The 23,874-nt window shown below is 43.3% G+C and overlaps 1 protein-coding gene across 2 annotated transcripts in view; it reads left to right on the top strand.

Moving 5' to 3' along the window:
• NUP188 (nucleoporin 188) overlaps positions 1-22,080 on the top strand; it is a 30,139-nt gene extending 8,059 nt beyond the window's left edge. Inside the window, exons 12-44 of one of the 2 annotated variants that reach the window (XM_075772004.1) lie at positions 371-460; positions 1,029-1,094; positions 1,622-1,741; positions 2,201-2,327; positions 2,448-2,603; positions 4,106-4,232; positions 4,863-4,950; positions 5,032-5,108; positions 5,267-5,381; positions 5,730-5,850; positions 6,084-6,150; positions 6,578-6,706; positions 7,908-8,041; positions 8,455-8,561; positions 9,359-9,565; positions 10,135-10,304; positions 10,647-10,716; positions 11,383-11,450; positions 12,086-12,281; positions 12,784-12,861; positions 13,212-13,297; positions 13,732-13,877; positions 15,075-15,256; positions 15,644-15,844; positions 16,532-16,624; positions 16,840-16,998; positions 17,781-17,918; positions 18,326-18,400; positions 19,112-19,321; positions 20,061-20,192; positions 20,335-20,405; positions 20,859-20,988; positions 21,215-22,080. In XM_075772004.1, the coding sequence (XP_075628119.1) occupies positions 371-460; positions 1,029-1,094; positions 1,622-1,741; positions 2,201-2,327; positions 2,448-2,603; positions 4,106-4,232; positions 4,863-4,950; positions 5,032-5,108; positions 5,267-5,381; positions 5,730-5,850; positions 6,084-6,150; positions 6,578-6,706; positions 7,908-8,041; positions 8,455-8,561; positions 9,359-9,565; positions 10,135-10,304; positions 10,647-10,716; positions 11,383-11,450; positions 12,086-12,281; positions 12,784-12,861; positions 13,212-13,297; positions 13,732-13,877; positions 15,075-15,256; positions 15,644-15,844; positions 16,532-16,624; positions 16,840-16,998; positions 17,781-17,918; positions 18,326-18,400; positions 19,112-19,321; positions 20,061-20,192; positions 20,335-20,405; positions 20,859-20,988; positions 21,215-21,385 (4,107 nt within the window). In that variant the 3' untranslated portion in view covers positions 21,386-22,080. Of the gene's footprint in view, positions 1-370; positions 461-1,028; positions 1,095-1,621; positions 1,742-2,200; positions 2,328-2,447; positions 2,604-4,105; positions 4,233-4,862; positions 4,951-5,031; positions 5,109-5,266; positions 5,382-5,729; positions 5,851-6,083; positions 6,151-6,577; positions 6,707-7,907; positions 8,042-8,454; positions 8,562-9,358; positions 9,566-10,134; positions 10,305-10,646; positions 10,717-11,382; positions 11,451-12,085; positions 12,282-12,783; positions 12,862-13,211; positions 13,298-13,731; positions 13,878-15,074; positions 15,257-15,643; positions 15,845-16,531; positions 16,625-16,839; positions 16,999-17,780; positions 17,919-18,325; positions 18,428-19,111; positions 19,322-20,060; positions 20,193-20,334; positions 20,406-20,858; positions 20,989-21,214 lie in introns of both variants that reach the window. The other variant, XM_075772003.1, reaches the window with a different exon arrangement.
• Positions 22,081-23,874: the final 1,794 nt, after the last annotated feature.

Below are 23,874 nucleotides of genomic sequence, written 5' to 3'. Positions count from 1 at the left end.
TGCACTATTCTCTGTATATGATTTCACTAGACAATACCGTGTATGAGAGAGAGTAAACTACTCTGTAGGCAGAAACCAGTGAAAGCAAATCCTTTTGATCTCTGTGAACACTGAATGCTCCTTTTTTTGATGGTTGGAAGGCATTTCTAGTGATAATGGTGGTGGTAAGATTTCTCATTTTGGTGAAATACTTCATGTTAATGTGGAGCTTAACTAATGACTGCTTCCTGTTTTGCTGCCCCTCTGCTGACTGCAGCAAGGATGTGTGAAAAAGGCAGTTACTCAGTTTGTAAAGCAGACTGAGTAGCTGCAGTGTGTTCTGTAATTCATAGTTTTTCCTATAATGGCCTTGTGTATTCTTTCGTTCCAGTGTACTGCCAGCACAGCTTGTATGTGTATTTATGGACTTCTTTCCTTTGTCCTGACATCACTGGAATTACATACATTGGGCAATCAGCAGGTAAGCATCCAAGGCTCATTGCATCTGTTACCTAATGTAAAATAACCTTTCATAAGTGATGCTAATTACTTTTGTTAAATTGTAATCGTCCATTTGAGACTGCAAACTTTATGTGACTTAGATCTAAAAGAGTGATTTGCTGTTTTTCCTACTGCATTTACACAATGCAAACTTAGTAAACGCCTCTGCAGACTGGCTGATTAATAATGAAAGAGCACATCTTGCACTTGAAGTCCTATGGATTTGAAACTAATTGTTGATATGTGCAATAGAAATAATACATTCTCCATTTCCAAGTTTGAGAAGGCATCATATAGCCCTTTGCAGATATAATGGACATATTTGTCCTGGCCAGCCCATTCATGATAAGGGGCATGGCTTTGGGCTGGGTCTGTGTTCTGGGTTTGGGTGTGTTGGGTGTTTCTTTCTGTTTTGACTAGAGGAAGTAGTTGCATCTTGGCTGGTAAACACAAAAACTTAAATTCCAAAGATATGGCAGAACTTGGTTGGGATGAAGTCCCCCTGCATAAAGTAACTTTTATTTTCTCTGTCCTCTCTTCCTTTGAAGGATATAATTGATGCTGCATGTGAAGTTCTGGCAGCTTCCAGCATTCCTCAGCTCTTCTGGAAGACGGTGAGTATGTTGGCAATTTCTTTGACCTACCTTGCTTATAACTAAAACCTTATAAAAGATCTCGTTTCAGGAAAGGAACAGACTGATTGTATTTAGTTAGTTAGTTTCTAGGAGGGCCTGAGGATCTAGTGTTCGTTTGCATCTATCTTTGATTTACTTTTGCCCTTTCCTGCCTTTTAGGTACAGACTTGGCTTTACTCTTGAAAGATACTGGAACAAGTTTTAATATAGGTGATAGTTTAAACCAGAGCTGGGGTTGCAAGGATTGAACTAACTGCTGGCAAAAGCATCATGCTTATTTTTTTTTTGTTGTTGTCACAGAATTAGGATGATATGTAATGCATTATAGTCTTCCTGCCTTATACTTGCACACTGCCTCATGCTTTAGTCTGTGCAAGGACTGGAGTGATATTTTTGTGCGTGATTAATGTTAAATTACAACTTATAAAGGAACTGTATCCTTGTGCTATACTGAGACCATTTTAGCATTTCTTTTTAGTAATACAACATTTGTTTTCTACCACTAGGAACCTACTGCCGGTCTGGGTATTATCCTGGACAGTGTGTGTGGGATGTTCCCCCATCTTCTTAGTCCTCTCCTTCAGCTGCTCCAAGCCCTTGTGTCTGATAAATCTACTGCAAAAAAGGTACAGGATCTCTCTTGGTGTTTGGGAGATGATTTATTTCAAGACAGGGATAACATGCTATGTAGTAATTCTTTCCATTACATGTGGTTATCTCAATTGCAATCTTAGGTAACAGACATTAAGCTTTTGTCAAAGAACAGTGGACAGAGCTCCTTTTTAGTCCTGTGCTGTTGCAGGACACTCTTTTTTGGCTTTTAGAAAACTTTTCAACTCTAATGGCTGAAGATTAAGATACCACCTAATTTTTCAAGTTGTACTTTACATCATAAGTTCCTGATTCATTAGAGGAGACTTGTCTGGACATGTGGGCTGTCTAATAATGTTTTGGTAGGGTTGACATGTTAGGAGGATATTGACCATGTCAAGAAAACTTGTCTATTCCTGGAAATGACCTGGTTGATTAATTTTTAAGAAGGTCTGGCTCTTCAGCTGTATTACTTAAGCTCTCTCTGTATACAGGTATACAGTTTCCTGGATAAAATGTCCTTCTATATTGAACTGTACAAGCATAAACCTCCTGATGTGATCTCTCATGAAGATGGCACGCTTTGGCGAAGACAGGCTCCAAAGCTCCTCTATCCTCTTGGTAAGGAAACTGCGCTCAACCTTTTCTTATTGAAATGCTTTGGGGAATTTAGTTCTTTGTCTGGCTTCTAACTCATGGGTAAATTTGTGACTTTATTTCACCTGCTTCTTCAATCTTTAGGACTAGGTCAAACAAATCTGCGGATACCTCAGGGAACAGTGGGCCAAGTGATGCTGGATGATCGAGCTTATTTGGTACGGTGGGAGTATTCCTACAGCAGCTGGACACTGTTTACCTGCGAGATTGAGATGCTGCTCCATGTTGTATCAACAGCAGGTGAGATAGGCTGGGAGTATAAAAGAGAATAAGTAATTGTTAATTGGTATCAATTTGAGGTTAATAGTGGGATTGAACAAGTCTGAATACTTTTGAAAGAGCATGGAATACTTTCTCAGAAACCTGATTTTTAAATTATTACTATAATACTGTATCTGGTGGGTTGACCCTGGCTGAGGGCCAGGTGCCCACCAGAGCCACTCTATCACTCCCCTCCTTCATTAGACAGGGGAGAAAAAGTATAATGAAAAGCTTGTGGGTCGAGATAAGGACAGGGAGAGATCACTCACTAATTATCATCACGAGCAAAACAGACTGAACTTAGAGAGGGAATTCATCTAATTTATTACTAAGCAAAACAGAGTAGAGGAATGAGAAATAAAATCAACTCTTAAAACACCTCCCCCCACCCCTCCCATCTTCCCGGGCCCAACTTCACTCCCAGCTTCAACCTCCGCCCCCCTCAGCGGCACAGGGGGACGGGGAATGGGGGTTACGGTCAGTTCATCACACGTTGTTTCTGCCGCTTCTTCATCCTCAGGGGAGGACTCCTCTCATTGTTCCCCTGCTCCAGCATGGAGTCCCTCTCATGGGAGACAGTCCTTCACCAACTTCTCCAATGTGAATCTCTCCCACGGGCTACAGTCCTTCATGAATTGCTCCAGCGTGGGTCTCTCCCACGGGGTGCAGACCTTCAGGAGCAGACTGCTCCAGCGTGGGGTCCCCCATGGGGTCACAAGTCCTGTCAGCAAACCTGCTCTGGCGTGGGCTCCTCTCTCCATGGATCCACAGGTCCTGCCAGGAGCTTGCTCCAGCGCGGGCTTCCCACGGGCCACAGCCTCCTTCAGGTGTCTCCACCTGCTCCGGCGTGGGGTCCTCCATGGGCTGCAGGTGGAATCTCTACTCCCCCTCATCCTTCCTTCATGGGCTGCAGGGGGACAGCCTGCTTCACCATGGTCTTCACCACGGGCTGCAGAGGGATCTCTGTTCCGGCGCCTGGAGCACCTCCTCCCCCTCCTTCTTCATTGACCTTGGTGTCTGTGGAGTTTCTTACATCTTCTCACTCCTCTCTCTGGCTGCAAAAGCTCTCCCTAACTGGTTTTTTTTCCCTTCTTAAATATGTTATCACAGAGGCGCTGATTGGCTTGGCCTTGGCCAGCGGCGGGTCCGTCTTGGAGCCGGCTGGCATTGGCTCTATCAGGCACAGGGGAAGCTTCTAGCAGCTTCTCACAGAAGCCACCCCTGTAGCCCCCCCCCGCTACCAAAAGCTTGCCATGCAAACCCAACACACTGTAAAATTCACTGCAAAAGGCCAAGAGGACGTAGTGAGATGAGATAAATTTTAGATGAGGGAAAAGTTGAGATAGATAAAAATAAATGTGTTTTGCTATGGGGAATGTTCATGGGGATGCGTGGTAAGGTCAATGTGCATTGTTCCAGATTTGATTACTGCTTAAGTATGATTTTGCAATCTAGTGTTTTTTTTTTTTTTTTTTATCCAGATGTGATTCAGCATTGCCAGAGGGTCAAGCCAATAATTGATCTGGTTCATAAAGTCATCAGCACTGATGTATCGATAGCAGATTGCCTTCTGCCAATCACGTCACGAATCTACATGCTCCTGCAGAGGTAAGTCACTGACCGGCATGAAGTCACTAACAGTGGAGGTACCTGAGAAGATTTAATGAGCTGGAAGAATGGCTAATTAGTAATTTTGCCAAGAGCTTTGCAAGAAGTGTGTCTCAGTGCTCAAACTCCCCAGGACTGGTGTTCTCAAGACTGTTCTGGCTACACACTGATTAATGCTTTGATGCAGCAGAACGGCCCTTCTTTCCTGAATGTTGTGCAATTTTATCCATTTAAAAGCATTTTTTTATTGGTAGCTATATTTACATGAAAGGGGAATAAAATATATCATTAGAGCAGTATCTTCCAGGTGTTAAAACAGTTGTAGTTATCAACTCTCCTCTCAGCGTTAACTGTCTGGGAATTGATGTTCTGCTGCATAATTGTTGTTTGCTGTGAGAGGCTTCTTGCTGTCTTCCAGCCTTGCCTCTTGCAGTAAATTGATCTGACTCAGGTGTGAGGGGGAGGTGGCAAGTCTAGACTGAAAGTGCAGACTCTGGTGTCTGCGTTTACCTGGCTAGGTTTTATACTTGTGTACTTCAGTGAGAGAGGAGCTTTTTTGATCAAAAGAACAGTATATAGGCTAGACGACAGGTGGCAGTGCTTTTTATACATAATATTTCTTTTTCCTAGGCTAACAACTGTAATCTCTCCCCCTGTGGACGTTATTGCTTCTTGTGTCAATTGTTTGACAGTACTGGCTGCTCGGATGCCAGCCAAGGTGAGGAAGTAACCTGGGTTTGAGAACCAGTAGGCATATATATGTGAATGAGAGGGAGTAGCTGTACTTTTTCTCTTGCAGGTTTGGACTGACCTTCACCATACAGGGTTCTTACCGTTTGTTGCCAATCCAGTGTCCAGTATGAATCACATGATTAGGTATTCGTGATCCCCCAGCCCTTTTTTATTTTTATTTTTTCCTAACCTATTCATAACCTGTCATAACTTTTTGCCAGTGTGAAATCTATGCATCTGACATCTCTCACTCACATCAGAGTCCTGCTATCCTGTAATAAACCCTCTTGCTCATTTCACAGTGCAGAGGGAATGAATGCTGGGGGCTATGGAAACCTATTGATGAGCATAGAACAGCCTCAAGGAGAGTACGGCGTTACCATCTCCTTCCTGAACCTGATCACAACTCTTGTCCGGGTGAGTGCTTCTGGAATGCTCTGCATGTGAAGTCAGCTGTAGGCTGTTATGATAGCAAAGTGAGATACAGCTGTGCCTGAGATCCCTTGTGCAACAGGTCTCTATGAGTAATCATTGGTTGACGCTCCCTTCTGCACTGCTGTTTGTGCTTTCTCCATAGTCTGATTCTTTCAAAAAAGCTGTTATTCAGATTCATCTGATCTACAAAAGAATAGAAGCTGCTTGTAAATCTATGTCCCCATGCTCGATAGTTTTCACACACTTTAAAGATATAAGGTGTATCTTCCTGCAAAAAGTTTCTTGTCCTTTTAACCACGAGCAGGACAATAACATTTCTGCTTCTCCTAGGGACAACTTGGTAGCACCCAGAGCCAAGGACTTGTGCCTTGTATTGTGTTTGTCCTGAAGGAGATGTTACCAAATTACCACAAATGGCGTTACAACTCTCATGGAGTGAGAGAGAAAATTGGTAAGGATGCTGAGAGTGGGGAGAAGGAGGAGGGAGTAAAAAGTATCACCTGTCTTCTCAGAGAGAATATGTGGATTTTTACTCCTTTTTTATCATATCTTTTTTAGCAACCATTTGGGATTTCCTTTGTATGTCCACCAGTAGTGCTCTAAATGCTGTGATTTGTTTGAAAATATTAGGAACTAGGCAACAGATCTTCCTGAAATGAGTAGTCCGTTTCATCTCTGTTTTAGGATGCCTTATTCTACAGTTGATCCATGCTATACTGAATTTATGCCCTGAAATGGATCCTCGCAGCAGGTAAGACACGTCATGGATTTCAGATCTGCTCTAGCCTGGCTTAGAGTGCAGGAGGGCTCTGCTGCTCTCTTTTTGTTTCAGTTTTTGAATGTAAATGACTAGAAATGAACTGGCATGGTTGTGTAGCGCTGGTTTCAGCTCTTTGCAGTGTTACTGAGTAAGGAAGGGCAGAAAAAGATTATGGACATTGTTTTTTAGAAGACTTGGTGAAGAAATAGAAAACAGTAAATAGATTTCCTGGGACAGACTGCCATCCACTTTCCAGTTTGCCGTATCTGCTCTGAAGAAAGTAGAAGGGAGAATAAAGTAGGGGTCAGTGGGGGTGTAGAAATTAAGAGGTTATTTTGTGATAGTTTTCTAAGTGCTAGGTGTGAAAATACTGCAAGTGCTGTTAGTGATGATGTCGTGTGTTGTTTGTGTCTGACAGCAACGCCCCCAGCCTTCAGTCCTTGTGCATCTTCAGCCTGGCCAACACCGAAGCAGGGCAAGCTGTCATTAACATCATGGGAATTGGCGTGGACACTATTGATATGGTAATGGCCTCCCAGTCTAGTAGGTGAGTGGTGTGTTCCATTTCAGTAGTGCGGGGAAAGAAGCAAATTATAGTATTTCAAATGTAGCTTCAATGGATTGCCGTTAATGGGGGATCAGGATAGCGGCTAGCCATGGCAGCCTGCCTCGCATGTTCTGGAGGAACAAGCCTTGTTTGTTCCAGATCTGTATGTAGTCTTTGCTGTACATGCTCCATTTCATGCAGTTATTCTAGTTTTCTAAATCTAAATGACATTTGGAGCATGCCAGTGGGTGTAAATGTGTTCAGTTGTTTCACATTTGCCAGCAGTTACGCTTGTTTTGTAAAGAATTCACTTGAACTTAATTTATAAGATTGAATGACTGAATTAGGTGCAAGAGGATTAGAGCCAATATTAGAAGTTCTGTGTCTTCAGGTAACACCAAAGTTCAAAGGAACTATGCTCATGAATAAATTGTAATAAAGCTTGAAATGTAATTTTGGAAATGCTAGGGATGATCAGTCTACTCAGGATGGTTCTGAAGTACTTAAAGTATTGAAGCTATCTTCAGTGTTGAGCACCTTGACCTTCTTATGTGGCTCTCTGGAGGCTTGGTTCTTTTGCTTTAGCTATGGTTGGATCTCCTTCCTTTCCTCTGTTCTTTTCCTGGCCAAATTTACTTGACACATAAACAACCTGCTAGCAAGTTTGGCTCTGATAGTCTGCTGTTTTTTTCTTTCAAAACTAGTCTGGAAGGGAATCCAGACTTGTTGAGTAGAAAGTGAGACTTATTTGAGAAGCCTTTTTGGCTTTAATGTCTCTAGAATGTTTATCTGATAAGGAAGATCTTAGGAAAATACCAGACTTAGAGCCAGTTTTATCTCTTCATCCAGTTTTGGTTCACTATAATTTCTATGAGATTGGTTCTGTAAATGTTTCTCCCTCTGTCTTAAAACATTTTAATTCTCTGTATCCCAAAGAGGGGGGGAAAAAAAAAAGTGACAACAGGCTGTCAGGCCCTTTTTCTTTTTTGTTTGATGCTGAAAACTTGGGGCTGGGTAGACTATTTTTTGTGGTTATGTGAGGGTTTGTATTTCAGCAGCTGTTATGTGGTGCCATGACAGTCTGAGTAAAAATGTCTTATAACCCCCAACTGACAGTAGAATTTCCTTTTTGAATGTTGTGCAAATAATAAATGTTGGTTGTCAACACAGTTACTTACTTGGTTTCTTTTTGGAAACACAGTGATGAGTCACAAGGCCAAGGTCAACTGCTGATCCAAACAGTTAAGCTGGCATTCTCGGTTACCAATAATGTCATCCGGTTGAAACCCCCCTCTAGCGTGGTGTCTCCATTAGAACAGGCACTTACTCAGCATGGTATGTATTTCTCCGTGGGGGCAGCCTGGGAAGCTATGGGGGTTTTTTGTTATTTGCAACTAGTCAGTGTGTGTCTCGTTACAAACAGTAGTTAAGGTTTCAAAGTTCCAAGAAGTGGTTTCTAGTGATGGGAGAAGGCCTATTCCCCCTCCTCCAAGGCATTCTTCTCCTCTGGGACAGCTTCTAAGTATTAAGCAAATGTAGCTTGTTGTTTGCTGCTTTGTAATGAGATGGGTGTAATTACAGAATCTAGTAAATCAGCTGCCGTTAGTACCCCTGGCTGGGCCCATGCCTTGTTCTTCTGGAAGACTGACCTAGTTCTCACCTTCTGCTGTGGAAATCATTATTTGCTAAACAGTTAGTTACATCTTGTTGCAGTTTCTTCTCTTTGATTTTAATTGTGTTCTATCCAGGTGCTCATGGAAACAATCTTATTGCGGTCTTGGCCAAATACATCTACCACAAGCATGACCCTGCACTTCCACGCCTGGCCATCCAGTTGCTCAAACGACTGGCTACGGTAAGATGGGACTCACACAAGCGCTCCTTTGCTTCTCCCTTTGTGACTGATTCTGCCACTGAAATTCTTTCAAGATAACTTCTTCAGGCTTGTTTGTACTAGGGAGCTTAACACAAGTCAGTTGAAGGCAGTGTGGACTGAAAACTGTAAGACAGAGCACATCAAAAATCATATAAAGGGCCCTTAGTTTTTTAAACATAATCCTCTGCTGTTTCAGAAGTCATTTGGCACCTCACTGAGAGGCTTCACATGAGTGCGGTGTTTTCTGCAAAGTATTTGCACCTTCAGTTGACCTTACTTTTTTTTTTTTAATAACTTTCTCAAGTCCCACTCTTAAATACAATTCCTACACCTTAACTGGAACTTTAAGATCTTACTGAGAAGAGGACCTTAGTTAAGTTTTTATTGGGAGCTTTCAACTTTGCCTTTTAGGCGTACTCCTTTTGGCTACTATACTTCTGAGAATATATTGGCAGTTTTATTAAAGCATATGAATCCAGCTCTGGGTTTGTTTATTTCAAGAAACATCATTCCAAAACTGTTTTTCTCTTCATCTTTTCCACTTTTGTCATAACCCGTGAGGGATAGAGCAGAATTGCCAAAGAGGAAAATTTGGATCACTTTGCAGGTTTCTTCCTGCTTAATGACAACAGCTTACTTTGGAGTACATACGTTTGTAGATTCAATATCAAATATTTCAGAGTTTCAAATTGAAATGCAAATCACCTTTTATATAGAGAAGCAGCATTCTGTAGGGTTTGGTTGTTCTTGTTTGTTATGTTCCCTTCCTTTTGCAGGTTGCTCCCATGTCTGTTTATGCCTGCCTTGGTAGTGATGCTGCTGCCATCCGTGATGCCTTCCTCACCCGCCTGCAGAGTAAGATTGAGGACATGCGTATTAAGGTCATGATACTGGAGTTCCTCACAGTTGCGGTGGAGACACAACCTGGGCTCATTGAGCTGTTCCTGAACTTGGAAGTGAAGGATGGCAGTGACGGGTCAAAGGTAGAATAGCATATATTTGCCCAGGCATTCACTAGTCTTTTATTGTAGCATTCCTGGCAGTCTTATGGCACTGGTCTCTAAAATCTGATAGTTCTTATATGTAACCTGATGTGCTTAGTGTAAAGGTAAACACAGCTTGTGCTTGCAGTTAATATAAGAACATCTACTGGGTCTGAGCAAAGATCCCTTGGCCCACTCTCTTGACTCTGACAGTGGCCAGTCAGTGAGAAAGCTGAAGACTGAGGTACAATGGACCATATCAGTTTTCCAGAATACCCATTCTGTTGCTTTGCAGTTCAAGGTCTTCTTGGGTTTGGGCCTTCTGAAGGTTCTTGGTCTTACTGAGTCTTAGCATTGCTCATTTTTTTTTTTTTATTCCCCTAAACATATTTTTTCTGTCCTGTGTTAGGACTACATTCCTTGTAGTCTTACAGAAAATATATGACAGCATCATGTACTCAAGATTTATTTGTGTATTGTTCAAGTGGAATTAAGCATATTCTGCTTTAATAGGTGCATACATAGTGGATCTGTGGCGATGTAACCTTTCTCGTTTCCTTTTGCTTTAGGAATTCAGTTTAGGGGAGTGGAGTTGCCTCCAAGTAGTCCTAGAGCTGATAGACTCCAAACAGCAGGAGAGGTACTGGTGCCCTCCCCTCTTGCATCGTGCTGCCATTGCCTTCCTGCATGCTCTGTGGCAGGACCGTCGAGATAGCGCCATGCTGGTTCTGAGGACAAAGTGAGTTGTCTTTTCTACAATGCATTTTCCTTCCTTTTTTTTCCAAAACACCTGTTTCTTTGGTTCATCAGACTTTTCAGGGACATTTGCATTTTAGTCTTTGTGTGCCCTGGTAAGGAAGGGTGTGCAGTGTATGGGCTTTGAACTTAGTCTCTTGGGAAAGGAGAAGTCCACATGTGCATGTGCAGAAGCAAATATATTTTGTTCTGTTTCTTTTATACAAAGCTATATAAGCCTGTATTTATCAAAGCGTATTTTCTATGAAGTTTGGAACAGTCAAAATGCCGCTAGGCACATGACATGGGGGAGATAACTGATTTTACTTCTGTATATATCTTTTAGGCCAAAGTTTTGGGAAAATTTAACCAATCCCCTCTTTGGGACCCTTCCTCCACCTTCAGAATCATCAGAGGTGAGTTACATCCAAACAAAATTAAGGTAGTTCTGTACTTCTCAGAAAAGGTTCTAAGTGGTGTATGTGACTCTTCCCTCTGCTTGCAGTTTTCTAAAAGGAAATATGATCAAGTGGTTTAAATGCAGGCAGGAGATGAAGTGAATGCTTTCTGGCTTTGCAGAGACTGTACAGCTATGAACTCTTTTGAAATTCTCTGCTCTTTATTCACATAAAAAACAAACACAAATGTTACCTAGCATCTGCGGTAACACTCTTTGGAAGCTATGCTGTCTGTAGTGTATTCGTACTATACCTTGTGTGCTGTTTGGCAAACTAAACTCCTTTTTTGGGGGCCATAGCTCAGCCTGATTAGTATCAAAGGGGAATTAATTATGTTCTTGTTATTATTCCTTTCTGTGGGAGTTTTCCTCTTCATTATGAAAGTCCTGTGCTCTCACTCAGAGTGCCATTTTGAACACAGCATTCTTTCCTTATTGTCACCAGTCCATGGTCAAATGACATAACTATTGCTGTCGTGGGAGAAACAAGTCTCCTTCAGAACTGGAGTCAGTCACTGCAAGTGGATGGGTGGGGATAAATCAGAATCCCACCAACCCTGCAGAGCTAGGTGCTCAGATTTTGCCTTTTTCTCTTTTTTTTTTTTTTTTTTTTTTGTCTTTATAGCTCAGTGTCTTGGATACCTGTGCCTTAATCATGAAAATCATCTGTTTGGAGATCTACTATGTTGTCAAGTGAGTCTTTGGTAGTCTCTCCTTTGTCCCTGTACTTTTTAGTTATTTAAACTGTGTATGTTAAATCCTGATAGACCATGCAGGCTTTGAGGGACAAAATACATGTAATCCTGTGAAAATGCGGGAGGAACAGTGATTTATAAACAAATCACAAACCTGCATTTGAGATTCTTGCAATCACCAACTGCAGAAAGAGGTGTTACGGTGTTTCTGCAGCCTTTAGGTGAGAGTGTTAGTATTTTCTTCGTACCCTGGAATGAGAATTTACAGTACTTAGTAAAACTAATTGTAAACTAAGCTAAGTACACCTACTATAGTGATTGCTGAATAACTTTTTAGTAGTCTTCTCCACTCTCTTTGTTTTCCTGAACATAACTGCCCTATAATAGGTTAAAAAGTCATGATTAACTAAAATCTCTGCTTTAAAAAAAAAAAAAAAAATCATAGATTTTCTTCAGGGATCATGTTTTTCCTTCACATTTGATGCAAAAAGTGAGATTCCCTGTACAGGTCTAATATGTGGAATAACCTTCACTTGCAAGCTGTGTCCTTGGCTTTCCTACCTGAATTTCAGAAGAGATGTATCTTCTGACCAAAGAATAAATGAAGATAACTTCTCCTCTTGATTTGATCAGGGGCTCACTGGATCAGTCCCTGAAAGACACACTGAAGAATTTCTCCACCAAAAAGCGCTTTTCGTATTGGTCAGAATATGTGAAGTTACTGGCGTACCATGTGGCAGAGACGGAGAGTAGCAGCTGTGCCTCCATGACGGAATATCAAATGCTGATCTCAGCCTGGCGGATGCTGCTGATAATCTCTACTAGTCATGTAAGAGCTACCTCTTATCTTTCGTCATAACCTGAAATTAACATTTTGAATAATACGATGTCAACTTCTCAGAGCCAGCTAAGTCATAATGGCTTTTCTTTCAATTTTCTTGTATATATGCTTACAACACAAGTTGGCATGAGCATGGTACGAAAGGTTGGAGTAGGTGGTGTTCTGCTGTTTGATCAAAATGAGTATATTGTCTGTCGGAGCAGACAAGGGAGGTAGTAAATAATTTTTATAGCAATTCTAAGTAATTCTGTAATCCTGAAAAGATTTTGCTGAGTCAGGTGAGGAAGGGATGCGCCATTAGGGAAATGAGTCATTGCTGGCTACTTCTTGTCGACTATTAATTGTGATTTCTGTAAAACTGCATCACTCAGCAGCTATGACATTTGGTGAATTCTTAAAGTAACAAATTAAAACAGTAGACTGATGTTAGACTGGTAAGAAGGTGCATCTTTTGCTGTGCTTGATTGATCTCTGTCTTTGCGGATCTTAGGCAGATATAATGCATCTGACTGATTCTGCAGTTCATCAGCAATTGTTTCTGGATGTGCTAAATGGGACCAAGGCTTTGGTAGGTGATGCTTCCCCTCAGTTCTTTAATTTCCCAATTGCTTTTTGTACTATGAGGAGTTCTATTTCTGCAGCTGCTTGCCATCATAGGTTTTATAGATCCTGTGAAATTGGGCTAAAACAAAGTCCCTCTCCCTGAATTGATGATCTTCTTAAAAATCTTTATTTTGTATGTGTTACTCTTGTCATTGCTGGGTGACCCTGCGGGGCATCCTGACTCTGGTTCCCTCAGTGTTGCTAGCTGCTGAAGATCAAACCTGGTTGGTTGGTGGTGGTGCTTGGGCTGAGGCTTTCTTAAGTGCTCTTACATGTGACTGTTGCAATTGTAACTCTTGCAGTATTTCTTCTTAGCTTCTAGTTCCCATGTCAGTATCCTGTCTGCAGCTGGGATCTATGCTATGTACCCTTCTTCTGATCCTGCTCAAACAGTGGAAGAGGTAGGTATTTTGTCTAGATAATTATTAGTCACTGCTAAATATAAAACTTGGGAGATTACATTTAAGTGTTTTGCTCTACTGAGATTCCCTTGGTGATTTGGGAGGAAACGGAAACCTTATCATAAAATTCTCTTTTGGGATAGCAAATGTCTGTAGGTTGTTGCTGAAATCTCTTGTAGTAATACATTTATGGTTTGGTTTCCTGCTTGCTGGTGAAGAGAGTATCAAAAAAGCTTTTGTGTTAGTCAGTCCTGCATTCTCACTGTACTGTGGAATGTCCTTAATGAGATCCAGGTGGTGACTTTAACTTTACTTGGAAGAACTGCTTTTATTTGTGTGGATCATATAACTTATGATACACACAGCTCAGTCAAGCCAATATATTTATTGAGGGATCCTGTCTAATCTGAAGAGCTCTCCCTTTTTGTTGTCAGCGAGTTGGGTTCTGTGGATAAAATCATAAACTCCTTGACGCAGATTCTGGAGGGAGTACTACAGGCAGATCAGCAGATGATGGAGAAAACCAAAGCCAAAGTGTTCTCAGCTCTTATCACTGTGCTGCAAATGAAGGAGATGAAAGGTGAGGTGGTGTATGTGCAAGTGTATAGAGTAGGGTTGCCATGGCTGAATACACCCCAACACTCTAGCATTTCCAAGATAAAAACATGTATGGTGTTAGTAGTAGTACAGGATGCTGAATATAGTCACCAGCCTGTGGGACTTCACTACTTTTTTTCTTACTTGTTTTAGCTACTTTTAGAAAGAGATGAGGTTTATCATTCACAGTATGTGTATGTCTTCCCTTCTCTTGTCTTTGCCCAACAGTAACCTCTGTGTTTGATCAGTTTGATAGAGACAAGACAGAGTTCCTCTGTGTTTGAACATAGCTCAGCGGATGTGGGAGGGATACCCTAGTAACACCATCTCACAGGGTGACTGTAGAGCTTAGATTCTGACATGAATTTCTAGTTAGAGATAACAAAAGACTCAAACACAAGAAAGTTTTCAGAGGGTACGTTTTATTACAAACCAGAGAAACTACTCTGGTCATTACTCGTGTCCCTTGTGGGGCATCTTATATTGCAGTAGCAATCTGGGCAGTATTTCTCTGTATTGGGGCAGTATTGGTGGAATCTGGGCAGTATTTCTCTCTACAACACATACAAAGGCAACTGTAGTGTTGAGAAGTGTATTGGCTTACCTTTCTGTGTATTCCTTGTCCCACTGCTTGTGCCCTGCAAGCCCATATATTTTGGAAAATAAATAGAAAGTGGAGGGTTGGGTTGTTTTAAAATGTTTTTGTTTGCTGTTGAATTGAGTTTCCAGTCATGCTGGTAATAGGTGGTGCAATTTATTATAATGGTTTTGATAAGAATGCAGTATTTGTACGGACTCACAGAACATAGCCTGCACCCAATCTGCATGGGCCAGTACCAGCAATCTGGAGAACTGGGTAGGAAATGCTGTAGTGAGCAGTTATGGAATAATGTTTGTAGTAGTGCTTGATTTGTGCTTTGAGATGTCATGAGTTTATATGACTTCTTGGTAAACTACATGTTTTTGTTACTCAGATGACCATCTAATCCCTTATTATATCCTCCTAGACTTAATCATCTAACTTAGTCACAGTTCCTCACATTCTGTGTTTTAGGCTTTGAAATGAAAACAGAATAAATACTAACTTCAAGAAATGTGGCCCAGTGATGTTATCAGTTAAACTGGAAACCTAACTATAAGGATTGTGTGTTAACTGTTCTTTACTCTGTGTGTGTCACAGTGAATGAGATCCCACAGTACTCCCAGCTGGTGTTGAGCGTGTGTGAAACACTCCAAGATGAGGTTATTGCACTCTTTGATCAGACTCGACACAGCCTGACCTTAGGAGATGCTACAGATGACAAGGACAGCATGGAAACAGATGATGCTTCCCGAGTTAAACACAAAGACCAGCGAGATGGGGTAAATGATTTGTTCAGCTCTGCCATGTTTCATCTCTCTAGACAAAAGTTCCATGCATGTTTGGAACAACTTTCCCTGCAGCCTGCTGCCTTCAAAGGAATTTTTGGCAGTTTCTCTTTCAGAATGACTCCATGACTCCATTTTTTGGTACACATCAGTCTGGGAAAATGGCTGTTGCTGCCTCTCTTTCAGATCTGTCCTAAAAACCGTTGTCACGATTGCTTATATAGCCAGAAAGTGTGCAGATTATAATGTGAGGGATACCAGATGCCTTAATTTATGGTTCTGAGAATGATTGAACTTTAGGTTGTGTTAGTAAATGCTTTCAAGATTTTCTTGGTCCCCATGTCAAGCCTATACCTCGTTCTCCTTTCCTTGTCACTGCAGGTCTGTGTTCTGGGTCTGCATCTGGCTAAAGAGCTCTGTGAAGTTGATGAAGATGGAGACTACTGGCTACAGATCACTAGGAAAGTCCCTGTGCTTCCTACGATCTTTGCTGCATTGGAGATCAGCCTGAGAGTTAAACAAAACCTTCACTTCACAGAGGCCTCATTACATTTACTGCTGACCTTAGCAAGGACTCAACAGGTGAGAGATGCAGAGAAATGAGAGCATATAGCTATACATTTTTAATAGGAACCATATATCTCATTATTCTGTCTGCGATGCAGCTGAACAATGATCTGTAGATAAAGGGTTGTTGGTGGGGTTTTTTTTAGAGGCTGGCAAGCCGTAGGTCCTGTATGTATGCCTGCTTAGTTTTGCCTTGTTCTTCTCAGTAATGGGCTGTCTCGGATGGAAGAGCTGAGCCAGCCAGAGCAGACCTGTAATCTAGAGCTGGCGCTTTCACTGAATGCATTCTTCTGCAATGCAAATTATCCCCCTCTAGTTAAAACAGCATTAAGTGTTGGAACCTGCTTTCTCATTAGTCACAATAAAGTGTTATTTATCTATTACAAATTCAACTTGTGTGGGGCTTTAGATGAAAGGAAGGTTGTTCCAAAGCCAGCCCTTTTCCAAGATTATGTACCAAACCAGGTGATATTGAAATGGAATTCATAGTACAGTTATGCAGGTTAGATTTTACTGGAAGAACAGTGTTGCTTTTCTTGATGCTGGCTTTTTAACAACATAGAAGTGTGTGTAGATGAATGTTCTCTAAAAGAGTGGTGCCAGTGCAAAGGGCAGAAATATCTAATGCAAACTAAGTCTCTTTAGTCTCAGAGAGCAGACACACGTGCAGATTTTAACAGCAGCTTGTTCTGTGTCTTGTAGGGAGCAGCAGCAGTGGCTGGAGCTGGTGTCACACAGAGCGTCTGCCTGCCCCTCTTGAGTGTGTACCAGCTCAGTGCGAATGGAGCCATTCAGGTGGGTGCTACTTCCTTTTGGGTGGGAATGCGCCAGGAGAGCTTGCTGTGCCCTGCCTTGTGGGTTGTGCTTGGAACAGAGTGCTCCCAGTCTAGGAGGATAGCAGCCACCTGTAGAGACTGGAGACTTCCAAAATGGTGTGGAGGGTTTGTGGTGTGCGCCACACTGGGCAGCACTGCAAATAAGTAATTTATTTTTGTATCTGATTTGTTCAGACATCTGCTTCATCTCGGAAGTCTCTGGATGCTCCCTCTTGGCCTGGGGTCTATCGTCTCTCCATGTCACTGATGGAACGCCTTCTTAAAACACTTAGATACAACTTCCTGACGGAAGCACTGGACTTTGTCGGTGTCCATCAAGAGAGGATTCTTCAGGTATGTCACGTACTTCCTCTGTGATGGTTCACTTGGCTTCTGTGTTGCAATAGTAGTGGAATCATGTCAGAAAGCGCAGAAGCATTGAAAAGGGGCTCCTGCCTCAAAGATTTACAGTAGAAATAATTCAATAGTGAGAGAAGGAGGATGGAATACACAAGCCGTGCAGTCAGGCAGGGATGATTGTTATGATACTAGAGCTGGGCAGTCACCATCTGTTCATTCTGTTTGCTCTTGGGGTTATAACTTTGCTACAGGTGTTTAATATGCCTACTCAGCGCAGCAGCAGAAGTGAGAGCTTGATGGGAACTCACTTTTTGGCTGTCTGCTCTGGAAAGAAAAGTATGAGAGCTGTTCTTGGAGGTGGCTTCAGTTCAGCCTTGCTCAAATAATGAAAATGCTGTGGTGAGGGTTCAGTCACCATTCGGGTCAGCAAGCTCTCTTGTCCTGCAGTACTGAAATACCTGAACCGGCTGGACTGTGTCAGTGCAGATGCACTGAAGAATCCTGTTTGTACATAGGTGCTGCACATAGTACCTGTTTATGTGCTCCCTGGGCAACTAGCTGTCATATGGCAGCGCAGTTTGTTAAATCATTGACCTCTGACTAAGAACGTAAAGTTCTCTGAGTCTGACCCACGTGCTGTGCAGCTACTTTCATGAATGTATTTTCTGTCCCTGAGGGCAGATCTTCTGCATCTTCACCTTTTTCTTCGAGAGGATGGAATGGGATTTTTGTGATTTAACTGTCATTGCCCTGATTTACTTTTCTCTCCTTTCCAGTGCCTGAATGCAGTACGGACAGTACAGAGCCTAGCCTGTCTGGAAGAGGCCGATCACACTGTTGGATTCATTCTTCAGCTCTCAAATTTCACAAAGGAGTGGCATTTCCACCTGCCACAGCTTATGAGGGACATGCAGGTAGGAATCGGGATATTGCTGTGGATAATACATTGCCTCGGGGAGCAAGGATTTGGATGTGTTAAGAGAAAATGGCACTATGTCACCTTTTTATTACTGCTCTTTTAATAGGAACTACTGCTGAGGTCATTTAAATATCTATTCTGTCAGTACCTTGTCTGAATTGAGTGAGAACAGATAACTGTTGGGGACAGAGAGACGGTAACTTGGAAAAATAACTTGGGGAATTCAATGTCTTACTCTCAGTGCCAGGTGACTCGGAGAAGATACTGGGAAATCAAGGGACTGCACTGATCCTTTATGATCACAGTGTTCTGTTTAACTGGATTTTCTAGCTTCCACCAGTGATGGTGAACAGATGGGGATTCAGCTTTTAAGAGATTTCTCCCTCACCTTATTTATTTCAGGTGAATCTGTGTTACCTGTGCCAGGCCTGCACCTCCCTCCTGCACAGCCGCAAAATGCTCCAGCACTACCTGCAGGTGAGGCTGGGGACCCTAAACCGAACTGTAAGTTAGGAGTGTTGCATGCTCGTGCTCCCTCTTAAAAGGCAAATATTATTCAATATCCAGGCTCTTGGATATTGAATTGATTATCTGTAATCCTAGTGGTGATTATGGACAATCAATCATCAATAGTTAAGATTTGCATTTTGCCACTGCAAAGAGTAGTCTGGACTCTAAAAACTTTGGACTGTGTAGAGCCAGTCCTAGAGAAACAGCAGCCTGTGTTGGAATGGTGCTGTTGTCATCTTACAGCTGCCTACGCTGCAGCAAGAAGGCTGCATTGCTGTAGTACTCTGTAGGGCCATTAATTGACCTGGTGTCCTTGATCTGATTAAATTTGCTCAAGAGAGATAGCTCTTGTTCTTGGGGAATCCCTAGATTCATGAGGTGGAGATGACGCATTGCTACTGATGTGTTATTTCACCATGGCTAAGGCTTGGTGTGTTGATGAGAGATTCTTTTTCTGGAATGTGGAATCTAAATAGCCTCTGCAGCTGCCTTCCTGCAATGCAGTGCTTCCCCTGCTGCACACTAAGTGTAGTTTCTACAGCTTCTAGCAGGTGACAGACTTTGGGTGCCTTATTTCCTCATTCCTTTTGTTCATAACTTGTTTTCCCCTCAAAGTGTTTATCTTAGCGCAGAATAATCATATCTGTATTCAAGATTTTCTTTTTTCTTTCTCCACAGACAAAAAATGGTGATTCCCTTCCATCAAGCGTGACTCCACGAGTGCAGCGTAATCCTCAAGCCTCCTCCAAACATCCCAGTCCTGAGTCAGAGGCAGCAGAGCAGAAAGCACTGCTCACAGTGCAGTACAGCCTCTTGAAAATCCTCAGCAAATCTCTTGCTGCCTTGCGTCATTTCACCCCTGACGTCTGCCAGATCCTCCTTGATCAGGTAGAGGGGAGAGATGCTGCTCCCTGAAGCAGGGAATTTCCAGCATTTCAAGTCTGGGTCTATGTAGTGAGGCACGGTCTGTCCTGCTTAAGACAGTGACCCCACCATACATCTGACTGCTGCACAGAACAGGAAGGCAGGACACAGGGAATTCCCCTTAGGAATCAGGCGCTGATCAGTGTGAAAGGAAGGGTTGGCTGAGCTTTTGTGTGATCTGCACAACGTGGTGTACGTGTAACCTTACTGGAGCAGGCTAATAACCCAGCTAGGTTTGTATCCTCAGTATGTCACTCGTCAGAAAAGACAGCCTTTTGTTATCCTCCTGTGGCTGGCCTCCATGTTCAGAAAAGGAAGGTTTAATCCTTGAGTCTGGCAGTGTCCTGCTGCTAACTTTTGGACAGTTAACTTCCTTGTCTTGTGCCTCTAGGGACCTATGCCTGGGCATTTGAAAATGATCTGGAAACAGTCATTGCTTTAGCTTGCCACTTGGTGGCAAGCTGTACGGCTTGGGAGTTGGAGACGGCTCATTCGTGTGAGGAGAGCCATATAGTCCGATTGTGCAGTACTCTAGAGAACACTCTGCTGCTCCATCTGTATACCTGAGATTTGGGAAATTATCTCAATGCTTCTAGTTCTCCATACAAAAGGCGTGATACAGGGAGTAGGTATTCCTGTTACTATTACAATAGTGTACTCGTGGCCTCAGGGGTTACTCACTCTGCTTTCTGCTTCTCCACAGTCACTGGACCTTGCTGAGTACAACGTGCTCTTTGTTCTGAGTTTCACCACACCAGCCTTTGATTCAGATGTTGCACCTTCCTTTGGGACCCTCCTTGCCACAGTCAACGTGGCCCTTAACATGCTGGGAGAGGTACTGCCATCTCAGTGTTTGGGAGAGCACAGCTGTTGCAGGGATCTCAGAGCACTCATTCAGCTGATACTCTGAAGAGTAGGAGTATTTCCTTTTTTCTAACTCCTCTCTCTAATGCCTGTCTCTTTTTTTTCCCTTTAAGCTGGATAAGAAGAAGGAACCTTTCCCTCAGGCTGCAGGGCTGAATATGCAAGAGGGAACCAAAACCCTCAAGTAAGTTTCTAGCTGTTTGATTTAATCATGGCCAAGGAGCAGAACCTGATGCTCCTCAGATCAGAACTGAGAACTGAGGTTTAGGTGCATTTGTGTAGCTTCAGCTGCTCACTCTGAATCCCAGCAGTGCAGACGGCCCATCAGAAGCTCTCCAAAGCAAGCAGGGATTTTTTTTTGTGAGGGTGTGTGAAGCCATCCCACCCTAAGATGCAGTGTAGAGAGTTGTTTGATGCTTATTTACCAGTATATTTAAATCGGACTTCCCTGATGGCCAAGAGTGGTTTCTACTCTGCAGACCATAGCTTTTGGGTATTGCTACTTGAGCAGAATATGAAGAGCGACCGCGTTCCCTCGTACGTACCCTGTGTGTGAAGTCTTTTTAAGAGTCTTTGACCTTGAAACTAGTGTGTGCTGACCTTTTTGGCTCCTGCTGACGAGCGTTTCTTTGCACAGGTCTCTGCTCATGTTTACAATGGAAAACTGTTTCTACCTGCTCATCTCCCAGGCTGTTCGGTACTTGAGAGACCCAGCTGTGCATCCCCGTGATAAGCAACGGATGAAACAGGAGCTCAGCTCTGAGCTGGTAAGCAGCTTGTACCATCCTTTCTCGCTGTTCAGTGTAGATGTGTCTTGTGGGAGAAGGTCATTTGGCTGCCCAGTAAAGCCTACTTCCCAGCACGAGTCAACAGCCTTAAGCATCTTGTACTGCATGTACTGGTCCCTGTTCCTGTGCCACCGGCACCTTGCTTGGGGAGGGAGAGGGATGTGTGTTTGAAAGAAGCTAACTTGTTACATGCCTCTAATTTCAGAGTACACTGCTCTCCAGTCTGTCTCGTTACTTCCGCCGCGGTGGTCCCTCTTCACCTGCCAGTGGGGTTCTTCCCTCTCCCCAAGGAAAGTCTGCCTCCAAGCTGGGTCCTGAGGGGCAGGAGCCTTTGTTTCAGCTCGTGCAGGCCTTTGTCCGGCACGTGCAGAGATAGGTTCTGTCCTGCCCCTGCCTCCCTTTTCAGGACTTAGAGCAGAATGATTCACGTCCACCACAGAAGGCGTCACCTTTGGCAGAGCTCGTAAGAAGGACTGGGAAAGGGAGGGAGGCCTGGTGTGGGCAGTGGTATAAACCCAGCTGGAACATCAGCAGCGAGATCCCATTGAACTCTTGCAACCCAGTAGCAGAGTGAATGTAGGGAAAGCCGAGAGCGGCTCTTCGGTGGTCAGCCCGCGTGCGCAGCCTGCCCGCTCCATCTGCTAGAGCATCCTGGCTGGGTACAAGTGCTGAACAGTCAAAACATTTATTTTTATAGCTTGTAGCTCAGCCGGGGAAGCTGTGGCTGGGTGGAGAGAGGAGACAAACTTTCTGCTGGGCATTAACTCTGCTCTTAACACAAGGTGCGATCTGCCTCTCCCTCACAGTCAGAGTCCAGTTAAGGCACAACCAAGGGATCAGCCAGCAATTCAGAGACCATCTTTCTACTGCTATTTTTGTACTAATGGTTCAAGGCAAGATGGTGTATGTGTGCTCACGCCTTCCCATCACCCTGCAGTCTGTGTGTTGTGTGTGTTTCTGAAGAGCAAGGCCTCACTCAAAGTTTTTAAGTCAAAATCCCATTGCTCCAGTCTTGCAGTTTTTTGTAACTGTGCTCTATTTATACTGATATTAAAACCTTTATAGACAGCACCTGGGTTCATGGTTTTGTATTGGACGTAGCAGCCTGCAGCACCAATTCTGCATCTTCTGCATAGCAGTTGTTCTGCTGCGTCAACTGGGCTGAAGTCCCAGCTAACGGAGATGTGAGTTGTGGCTGGTGAATGATGATCCAGATACCGTTTGAAGCTGTTACAATAATGAAAGGTTGATTCCCTCGGCTTTCCCACACCCACTCCCTTTCTCTTACTCTCACGTTGGGGAACTCGTAGGAGGTTTTAAATGAGCGTGACTATAAAATACTCCTGAGAAATGATTCTTCTGTACGCAGTGGTGTGGGCCATGTGCATGGATTACTCTGTGCACAGGTCCAAGCTGCTACTCTGCCGGTTGCAGCAGCAGGGGAGGGTGTGGGTTCAGGCTAGAAGAAAGACACTGTCTGCAGTGAAGTTGTGTTTTGCTCTTGTAGCTCAAAGTAGATCAACAAACTCTTTACAGTTCCCCAACATGCGATGGGGACAGTGAGAGAAGGTCAGTGATTACTGCTTAAAATAAAGCCTGAAATCTAGACAGACTTTTCTAAAGAAATCAAATTTCAGTGTAGCCGTGAGCTAGTAACCTACCACTTCCTTCCTAAAGAGACACTTGATTGCTTTACCAGTCAGAACCTCTTTAATCTCAATGGTTTTAAGAGACTAGAGCAAGAAAATTAGATTATGTTGCTTTGAGGGTTCTTTTTCTCTTGAAAGCTTAAGGCATGGTGATATTCTAGCACACCTGTTTGATCCAGTTTTACTTGCCCTGGAGGCTTTGGAGGGATTTGAACTAGCTGCCTGGAGCAAAATGATCTTAAAGTAGAAGGGATAGGGGCTTGATTACCTTCCAAAACCTAGGGTGAACTGCTCTGACGGAGGGAGCTGGTGTGACAGTCCCGAGGCCAGTCGAGTTGAGATGGGGTTACCTGTAACCGCAAATGCTTTCTGCCACATGGAACTGTGAGCGTGAACATGGAGAATGGAAGGTGAAGGACTGCGCACAGAAGGTGCGAGATGGTGACAGGTAGCCATGGCCATAAAGCCAGAATCCCGTACATCTAGGCAAGTTCATTAGCGCTTAGGACTGTTACTGGATAACTCTGGTAGGTGTATCCTTTTGTTACAGCCTTTGAAGTTACGTGCACCATGCTAATCACTTCATTAGCATTCAATAAGAATGAGTAGAATGAAAATTCAGGGAGAAGTAGTGTGTTCTTTTAGATACTTAAGCACTGGAGTGAGTTTATGGGGCTAGGCACACGAGTCCTTGGTGCCAGCTAGCAAAGAATAGTGGGCGCTGTTGGTTACAGCCGTGTGTTAGAGCTATAGCTTCACTTCCGACAGCAGCATGTCAGCCCTGAGCTGTACCTCCCCTGCCCATCAGCCACACCGGGCACGGAACAGCCTCCAGCCAAGGGTCACTCACCATCACATCTGCAAATAAGCACCATGAGAACATAATCTTTCTGTAGAGAGCCAGAAGCAGCAATAGATTTTGCATGAGCTCTTTTATAATGCAGAGGGAAGGGAGCACTGGGAACAGACTTCCTTCTGGCTGTTCTGAGGGAAGAGACACCATTTTCTGCATCATTAAGCTGTGCTGTTTTTGCTAAAGCTGTTCTTCATCTTTCTTTAATGCACCAGGGAGACCCGTTGCAGGGAAAGGATGTCACTGGCCTGAGGGAGAAGTATACGTACAGGAGGGTGGAAGGGAAAGAGGCAGGGGTAGACCTAAAAAAGGGTAGAACTGTGGTAGAGGTAATCATGGCAATTGTAAAAGTACTAAAACGAG

The sequence above is a fragment of the Balearica regulorum genome, chromosome 20, assembly GCF_011004875.1.
Source record: "Balearica regulorum gibbericeps isolate bBalReg1 chromosome 20, bBalReg1.pri, whole genome shotgun sequence".
Classification (NCBI taxonomy): Eukaryota; Metazoa; Chordata; class Aves; order Gruiformes; family Gruidae; genus Balearica; species Balearica regulorum.
The sequence above is the reverse complement of the archived record's forward strand: the minus strand, read 5'-3'. Positions and strand labels throughout refer to the sequence as shown.